General features: G+C 34.4%; 1 protein-coding gene across 2 annotated transcripts in view; it reads right to left on the bottom strand.

Annotated features, from left to right (window-relative positions):
• Positions 1–817: 817 nt before the first annotated feature.
• TMEM168 (transmembrane protein 168) overlaps positions 818–9,542 on the bottom strand; it is a 30,611-nt gene continuing 21,886 nt past the window's right edge. For both annotated transcript variants that reach the window (XM_072783415.1, XM_072783416.1), the window contains exons 4-5: positions 9,234–9,508; positions 818–4,116 (exon numbers count right to left, since the gene is read on the bottom strand). In XM_072783415.1, the coding sequence (XP_072639516.1) occupies positions 3,569–4,116; positions 9,234–9,508 (823 nt within the window). In that variant the 3' untranslated portion in view covers positions 818–3,568. The remainder of the gene's footprint in view (positions 4,117–9,233; positions 9,509–9,542) is intronic.

The raw sequence follows: 9,542 nt of genomic DNA, 5'->3' as shown, positions 1-9,542 counted from the left end.
TAAAAAATGTGAAATGTTTGGGGCACCTGCCTGGCTCAGTTAGTAGAGAGCACGGTATTCTTGATCTTGGCGTTGTGAGTTTGAGCCCCATATTGGGCATGGGAGTTAGTAAGAAAAATATATTTTTAAAAATGTGACATGTTTTCCTTTGGTGATTCTGTAATAGTCCTTAATATTAATTGAATGAAGATCTTGAAAAAAATATCGTTAATTTATAAAGAAAATGAAGTAATTTACAATCAAGTTATTCCAATTTCTCCTCAGAATTCTAAATTCAATGTCAAAAATATTCTTTTAGGGGATCCCTGGCTGGTGCAGCGGTTTGGCGCCTGCCTTTGGCCCAGGGCGCGATCCTGGAGACCCGGGATCGAATCCCACGTCGGGCTCCCGGTGCATGGAGCCTGCTTCTCCCTCTGCCTGTGTCTCTGCCTGTGTCTCTGCCTCTCTCTCTCTCTCTCTTTCTCTGTGTGACTATCATGAATAAATAAATAAAATCTTAAAAAAAATTCTTTTAATACCTCTTATCATGAGCAAGGCACTCTTCTGGGTAATTATATACCAGAAATATCAACATGTGTAAGCTTCTGCCTGAAAAGGGAGGAAGATCTAGTATGTTTCCAAATAGAGGAGAGATGTTCAAAAAAGTACTGACTCCTTTGAGCCATTCACTATGAAATATACCTAACAGCATTCTTAAAAGTAAACCACTTTCTTCTGGCATACATAATGTTAGGTATCCCTTATGGAAAGGTAATGTACAACATTACTTTGAAGAAGTCTAAGCTCTAAATGGGAAAGAACACATATGAAAAGGCAGTACTCAAAACATCATATATATTTAGACCAAATTTACAAAATGTACAGTTACAAATAGATTCTAATGAAGATTTTACTTAAAAAAAATCTATCCAGTAATGCATTAAATATAAATGCATTTTAATTAGCAATGCAATTTTTAATACACTTACGAAAACACTGGTCATAAAAATGGTCTTCTGTACAATTTTGTATTTATTAAGAAGAGCAAGATAGAAAGCTACGCAAGGATAAATCCAAATATCCCCAGGAAGAAGAGTTTAGTCAGAAGAAACTAAAAAATTTTTAATGAAATAATAGCATAACTGAAAAATTATAGGAAGAGAACCTGGTTCTCTTAATTAAAGAACTTGGTTCTTTAATTCATCACATAACAGTATATACTTTTTTAAAAGACATTTTTTAGGGGGTGGTGCTTTTGTGGTTTCCTCAAGGCATCATGTAAGAAACAAATTAAGTCAACATTTTGTTGAAAAACATCTCCATGTCAACTATTGAAGCTATTTAGTGGACTGGTAAAGTTTTGCCCTAAAGTAATTCCTATTACTCCCAGTAACTCCTTGGTAAACATATGTCCAAACATTTACTTGGACAAAGTAAAATTGTCCTTATTAATGGTCAGATCGAGTTTTTAATCTCTAAGTTAGAGTAACCAATTTGTCCCTATAGTCTTCCTCCGTATTATACTGTCAATTACTTTAATGTTTTAAAGTGGCAACTTTAATTTAGGATGCCACCTCTTAACTGTCATTTTACAGTTTCTGGTTTGGGGAGGAGAATTCATTGCAGTGGATATTCTGTAACTTTGTGGTTAATAAATCGGCTTGAGTCACAGTTTTAGCTCAGAACTTTTTTGGTCATAGAAAATGTGTACCGAAATAACAGCCCTGTGGCTGTAAAGTCTGCTACCTTTTGAATCTGATGATTAGTACCATCTTAATATTACTTTATAAAGAATGCAGAATATACCTTTATATTTGGCTTTCTCAGAGTAAAGACACATGCTTTAATTAAAGCTAATTCGCTCAATATTGGCTCGGAATTTTAAAAGATTTTACTTAACGCTAATTTAACTTTTTTGTAGCTATTAGCTCATAATTTTAACACCTGACTTTTCTCCTATACTAACTCTGAATAATAATGAAACATTATACTATTTCATCTGGAAAATGTTGATATAAATATGTAACCAAATACTGGAAAATTTCAAATCAACCTACCAACTCTAATACATGGGCATTTTTTATGACTACCACTTTTAATATATATTAAAATTATTCAGTAACTAAAGTTTTTTGCACATTACATGAAAAATTAATTTTTAAAATTTTATTCAAAACATTAGGAAAATCATATTCAAAACACAGAAATAATCAGACCATAACAGCGCTGCATAGATAGTGGTATACGAATTCCCTGACACTAAGTGACTTCTACCTAACAAAAACTTCAGTTTTCAAGTCACCAGGTAGAAAATGGTAGAGGCGTTACTTCCTCTCTGAGGCTGGAAAAATGGCTTCAATGGTGAGAAGTCACACTTTAAACGACAAAGATTAGATTATCCCCTAACTTAATTCTATTCCCCTCCTGTTACTTCTCTGATATGAACATGTAGAATGTAAGGATTATTGGAAGGGAACAGGAGGTAAATAACCTCTTAGGGGATACCCAGATCAGTGCCTGCTTTAATCAGACAAAACACTGAATTAAGTTTTAAAAATTACAACCACACCATTATGCATAACAAAAATTGCCAATATGAATACATTTTTACATAATACATTACATGTATACAAGAAAAAAAATGACCTGTTTCCAATCCCTTGACCTTCAATAGAAAAAAATGGCATCACTAATGAGAGAGCTGAAAGATAATTTTCATGGCAGAGCATTAATTCCCAAGATCAAAATCATTTCTGAATAGTGAAAATAGCCTAAATCAACGAGAAATTGCCATTTTTTTTTAAGTTTACTTTTTGAAAGGGAAGACAATTTGTAGCTGGAAACATTGTTCATTAAAAGTTACCCTGAGAAAGACTCTTAAAATTGCCAGTGCTTTCAGAGCCCCTCCTCTGCCCCAACAATGCAGGAAGGAGCGCTCTGTAGGCTTCTAGCTTCTTACAGTTACCTAAGGGAAGAATGTTTTGATCTCAACAGTCACTTGGGCTTTTCTGCTACACTGGTAACAGGCCACAATGAAGACATCAGAATAGGAGACTATAAGCAAATTTTTGCATTCATTTCAGGCTTCTCCCTTTATCCTTTCTAAAGAAAGAATTTGTCATTCTTCAAATGGTCTTGGACTCAAACCTACTGTTCACAAAGAAAATCCTTTGTAAGCAAACTGGAAATTTTCTTATAATAGTAAACAAACTGTCTGGTCTACATTCTCTAATCATGCCTAGAAAATAAGGCATTAGTAATTCTTCATCGGCCACTGCAGAGCACAGACAAGTGTTTTCTTTCTAATCTGAGGCATAGGCAAACATTCTTCAAAGTGCATTGTTATTTTTAACATCTCTTATGCATTTACACAGCATCAGCATTTATGACTCCTTACATATTTGTAGGATAAAACGCTTATTCCCAACATCTTACAATACACCATAATTACTTGAGAAAAGACAAAGTGAGAGCGGCTACAGAAGTAGCAAGAGATTTTTCCCAAATAAAAAAACAATATACAAAAAATGGCAAGTTAGTGATAACTGGTAGTATGAACTCTCAGTAACATTCCACCTTGGGTTCCAAATTACGATTTGACAAGTTTGAAGCCTTGTCCTGTGTCCAGCACAGTGGGAAGAAACCAACTCATTTTTAATCTTTTCAAACACCTAAAGCAAGTTTTGCAGATCCAAAAGAGGTTCAGACCACACAGCCAATTTGCCAAATGCACCAGTGGATATGTAATACGAGGAAAGTGTAACATCCAGTGCTTGGCCACGTCGCTGCCTGTTGGCAAATGCAGAGTGTAGTCGCTCCAGCGCTTTGACACACCGTACACAGCTTTCACAGCGCGGCCCTTTTCAGTCCAGCAGATGTTATTGCTGGGGTTGCAGTTATACTCCACCCAGTCTTTTGTAAAGTCACCCAGCTGTGGTGGGTCAGCTTCTTCAATATCTATGGTCTTTGTCATCTCTGCTCCTTGTACCGCAATGTACTGATCATTGATTTTTCTCACTTCTTTCACCCATGGGACTGAATTCTCACTGTCTAATACGATAATAAGGCGAGAACAGAAGGAGGCATTCTTTTCTCTCCACCACTCTAAAAGTGTGTCAAGGCGCAGTATGTCTCCACCTGTGAACAAAAGAAGACTCAATAGGGTAATAATTTCTGAAGCCTCCTCTTAAGTATATTTTCTTTAAGTTCCTGGAATTAAATATATGTAGGACAAAAAAAAATAGATGGAACATTCCTTTCAGAGAATTTTTAAAAACAGACTTTCAATTTCAGATTAAAAAAAATCCTTATTACAGTAAAAAAGGAATATGTTACAATAAATTAAGAAAGTTGTCTTATGAAGTTTTAAAAAATTAAGATTTAGTGACAAAAATGAAATCCTACTATTCTGCATCAGGAGCAGCAAATTATGGCTCATGGGCCAATCCAGCCTGCCATCTGTGTTTGTACGGCCTGAGAGCTAAGAATTTATTTACATTTTTACATGGTTAAAAATCCAAAGAACAAAAGTTTGTGACATGTGAAAATACAGGAAACTTAAATTGCATACTATTATTTTCATAAATAACATTCATTTACATTCTGTCTGTGGCTGCTTTTGTTCTACGGTGCCTAAGCTGAGCAGTTACTATTGGGTCTTTATGGCTACTAAGCCAAAAATATCTGGCCCTTTACAGAAAAAAGTTTGTTGGTCCTTGATAATCACTGATCAATTAATGTTACCTTGCCTCATATGTAGGTACCTACCAAAAGAAAAAGAAACACTCTTCCTACCTGTGCCAAGAATAAATTTAGAATGGCTATTTAAATCTGTTTTATTAACTGAAAAACAACACAGGACTAAAAAAATACATACCCAGAAAGGTCTAAAGCAAATGTGTCTTAAAGCTGGTAGGTTTTACATCTAGTTCATTAGACAAAGGTGGTCTTGTATTTATTTTGATTTTTAAATATATTACACTAAAATACTATCCTAATTTTTGTCATCCTCTTAAATTTTGGGCCCCAGCAATTGCCATCCTTATTCAACCTACTCCTGGCTCTGTTTCAATGGTATATTAATATTCATACAATCATTCCAATTCTAGGGAATTTATCCTGAGGAAAGGGCAAAAATGGGGACAAAAATTACATATAAAGATCTTCTTCCCACTGTTACGTGTAAAATCTGAAACAACCCGGAGGAATGGAAATAAACTATGAGGGAGAATTGTAATAAAATGGTATTGGGACACCTGGGTGGCTCAGTGGTTGAGTGTCTGCCTTTGGCTCAGGCTGTAATCCCGGGGTCCTGCATCGGGCTCCCACAGGGAGCCTGCTTCTCTCTGCCTGTGTCTCTGCCTCTCTCTGTGTCTCTCATGAATAAATAAAATATTTTAAAAAATAATAGAATGGTATTTATAAAGAAATTTTGATGATGAGAAAATGTCTATGATACTAGGAGAGAAAGTATGACATGGAAGTGTATCTATAAAAACAATAGTTATTGCTGGGTGTTTGGATTTCAGTAATTTTTTTTTATACTTTTCTATACTCTCTACCATTTTTACATTGAGCATATGGTACTTATATGATTAGGAAAAAGTCTTAACATGGTACAGTTAACTGGCACAAGCTCCAACAACCTCAGATACACATCTCTACCTAGAGCAACCATTGTCTTATCAAAATGACAACACTGGAGAGAGACAGAGGGACAGACAGAGGAAGGGAGGGAGGGAATTTTTTAGTATTTACATTCAATTAGTAATATGACCTCTGAAGCCAGGGCATAACACATTCTTTACGAACAATTAATATTCTTTTATTCAGCAGTCTACTACTATACTCAGACTCTTGACAATGAAAAAGTTGTTTCATTAAAGTCATCATTTCAGAGGCACTATTTCAATACATGGTGTCCATATATTACTAATGTGTTGCTTCACAAGGAGCTCCAGAAGGTATCTTTTATTATATGGTAAAATGTTAACTTTTCATTATTGCCAGTTCTTTCAATTTCTCTAGAGATCAGAGAATGACACAAGATTACAAGAGCAATTATACAAATTCCATCTGCCACAAAACATCATTGTCTAACAACTTGCCTTCTACAACTATTTCAACAAATATTCTAAAAGCACATTCTACACTACTTCTCTTATATGTGCTCTTTACATATCAATAAGAGATTTAAAGGAGCATTTAAGCCTTTCAACTATTTCTCTTCCCCTGTTTTGTGTTGCTCTGCTTTCTCCTATGAATAGGTCCTATGTTGCATCTGGCTTTTGGCCAAGATGCAAAGCACTTACATTTATCTCAGCTAACAGCCATCTGATGCAGTTAAAGTAATTAAGACTGCTTTTTAAAGGCTCTGTTTATCTGTGATAAACTGATTCACAGATAATCTACCTTTTTTCTCATTTCTCTCATCATTATTAGAATTATTTTTTATTCTCAGAGGTAAAAATACCAGGGTCCATATTATGAAGCCTCATAAATGTAAGGAGTCTACATCGTCTAACAAATATTGTCAGTAAAGATATATGATATAAAGGCAGATACAGAATTCTCTTTCTCACAGTGGTATTTAGTATTTAGCTCTGGACCTACTCTTAATTTGCTAACTCAGGTAAAATCCAGTTATCATGTTTCCTATGTTTACAGGTGTTTAGAAAGATGTAATTCTCACAGCTTACAGCTCTTTGTCACACGGCCTGGAATGGATTAAAGCATTTTCCTCCAAGCAGGAGGGTTCTGTTCCATTTTTTAGTACTATCTGCCTTTCAGGGCTATGTCTCTGGCAGCCCAGGGCAGGAACTGACTTCAGTTCCTGAGGAAGGCTCAGCCTCTATGCCTGGTCCAACCTGGTTACCTTCAAGTGGGCTTGGTGCCTCAAGCTGAGAGAGTATACAGCTGCTGAATTACAGGATGAAGCTACCCTTCTTGGAGAAGGCAGGGCAATGTCAAGCAATGCTTTCTCCACCGTGTTCTACTTTTTATTGTAAAAAAAGTAAAAAAATGTCTACCACCAAGAAAGTTATACATACAAGAATAAATCTTCCTGGCTAAGAGAGGGGTTGTATAACGGTGTTAACTTATTGGTGACATATTAAAAAAAAAAATTCTATAAAGATACCATTCCAGAATATAATTGCTAGATATTTATCTAAAATATAGCCACACTTTAAAATTTTTAAGTCTTCATAAATTATTGCTAACTCAGTGAGTAAAAATTTAAGAACACTGACATATATGTTATTTGTGTTGGTGTCTATTATTTTTCCTAGGAAAAGAAAAAGCTGATATAAATAGCAGTAAACTATACATCTAGAATTTATTTCCAAAGCCATCTTTTACAAGATGTTTGAAATCTTAAAAGATTTAGGAGGAAAAATACAAATGTTCTGAAAAAATTTTATATTAATCTTTCAATTAAAAATACAACAAGCTTACTTTTTAAATCACTTTCTTAAAATACTTACAAATAACCAAGGATATATGCATGACCACCAAAATTATGTCTTTTATCCCTTCTGATTTGGAGACAGTTCATTATTATAAGCATTGCAGTAAGTTTTCAATAATCAATTCTAGGTTTTAGGTCTGAAATTCTATTTCTGTAAAGATTTTTGAATTGATGCCAACTTTTTCTGTGTTCTAAGGTCAAGTACACAGAATACTATACTTTATCTAGAATTAAAATAGCCATAAAGGTTAAAAAGTTGTTTTCTACATTGAGTTACAGGTTAAGTAAAAGATTTCCCAAACTATATTCAAGTAATTTTGATGTTGACTACCTTCTTCTACAGTATTTTAGAAAATGGGTGAACTGTGCTACCAAAAATATCTACTAAAACAGAGTATGTGATTTTCTCTATCTTAATGGTTTTTGCCTTTGGCAGCACAAGGGGGAAAAATACTTCAAGGGGTTAGGCAGGTCTGGATTTGAATCATGGTTCCATCACTTACCAAATGTATGGCCACAGAAATGTAACAACTTGGAAGTTTTCATTTTATTCTTTAAAAAAATGAAGAGATGAGAGAGGTCATAGTACTTACCTCAAAATATTTCAAGTGAAGATTAAATTTAATGTATATAAAGTGCCAAGCATTTAACTGCTTCAAATATGCCCCATAAATGTTTGCCTTTACTTCTAGACAGCCATTAAGTTATTCAATAATTATTTGCAAAACCAAAAATTACAACAGTATTTTTTGATAAAACCCTCATTACAAATCTAGCATGAAATTAGTGAGACCACGATGGTTAAGATCATCTCTACTTGGAGTTCTTGTGTTGAAAGAGGTCTCTCTGTCCTTCCACAATACTTCTGTTGATATTTGTCCTTGATCTGAATATCTATTTCTACTTATGTCAATTCTATTATTTCTGTGTGTTCTCAGTATAAAACATCTACAATATTTAAGGAAAAAAGAGGATAGAATTAAGTTTCAAAAGAACTATTTCTAACATAAAATAAGAAAAAAAAAACTTTTTTTTTTTTTCCCCCATGATTCATTCAATGATTTCATCCATCTATCCATTACTTAAGGATCCCTACTAGGGATAGCCAGGCTGTATTCTAGGTGCTAAGCAAGTAATTCATAAAGCTCATGACTTACATATACATAGTCTCTATTCTAGTTGGGAAGCTCAACAAACAAATTTACATATAAAATAGATCTCAATCTTCCTCTCTCATGACAGGGAGATTTAATATTACCCCCTCATTTTACAGAGGAGAGAATTGCTATAGAGAAGTTAGGTAATTTGTCAAAAATAAAACTTGTGACAAAACCAGGACCAGAACCAAGGTCTCCTGATCTAAGCGCTAGTCCCACCATATCACATTACTTGCTGTTCAAAATCTTGGTGAACTCTCTAACATAAATAAAACTGCACATGTACAAACTACTGAAATCAGCATCCATAACATTTAAAGACTTAGAAGTATAGGTCAAATTAATCAGCTTCCAAAAAATGGAATTTTAATAATTCTGAAAACACATTAGCAGATTTTTTTCTTCCAGTCAATATAAGACATAATTCTCATAACCTTTAGAGATTACTAATATTATGCTAAACAAGTATGCTAGAGAAAAGAAAAATAAAACAGAGTCATATATATATACTTAGTAAACTGTGAAGTAGAAAATTGAGAATTTTGGAAATTAATGTTTCAGTGTGAAGGGGTAGATTTCCATGAATAGGTCTATCTTAGTAATAGTGAAATTGCCAGAGGTGCATTTACCTGCAAGAGCCCACTCTCCTGTGCCATGGGTATGCCCACTGTAATACAAAACATATGTATCATGTCTAGGTCCATCCACAGTCCGAAGTTCAAGGAAAGCTTTCAGTTTGGAATGCAGAGTATCAAAAGACAGTCCACTTGTGGAATAGTCACATCCATAGGTCTCAATCATATGATATGCAAAAAATCTTTGGATAGCATTGAGCATGCCAGTAGACCTCAAATTTAACTCCTGTACGTGTTCTGGTGGAAGAAGTGTTGGCTGACCATCAGGACTGAAGAACAAAAAAATGATTTTTGTGTTAAAAG

The sequence above is a fragment of the Canis lupus genome, chromosome 18 (assembly GCF_048164855.1).
Source record: "Canis lupus baileyi chromosome 18, mCanLup2.hap1, whole genome shotgun sequence".
NCBI classification, from domain to species: domain Eukaryota; kingdom Metazoa; phylum Chordata; class Mammalia; order Carnivora; family Canidae; genus Canis; species Canis lupus.
Note: the sequence above shows the minus strand (reverse complement) of the source record. Positions and strands in the feature narration are given on the sequence as shown.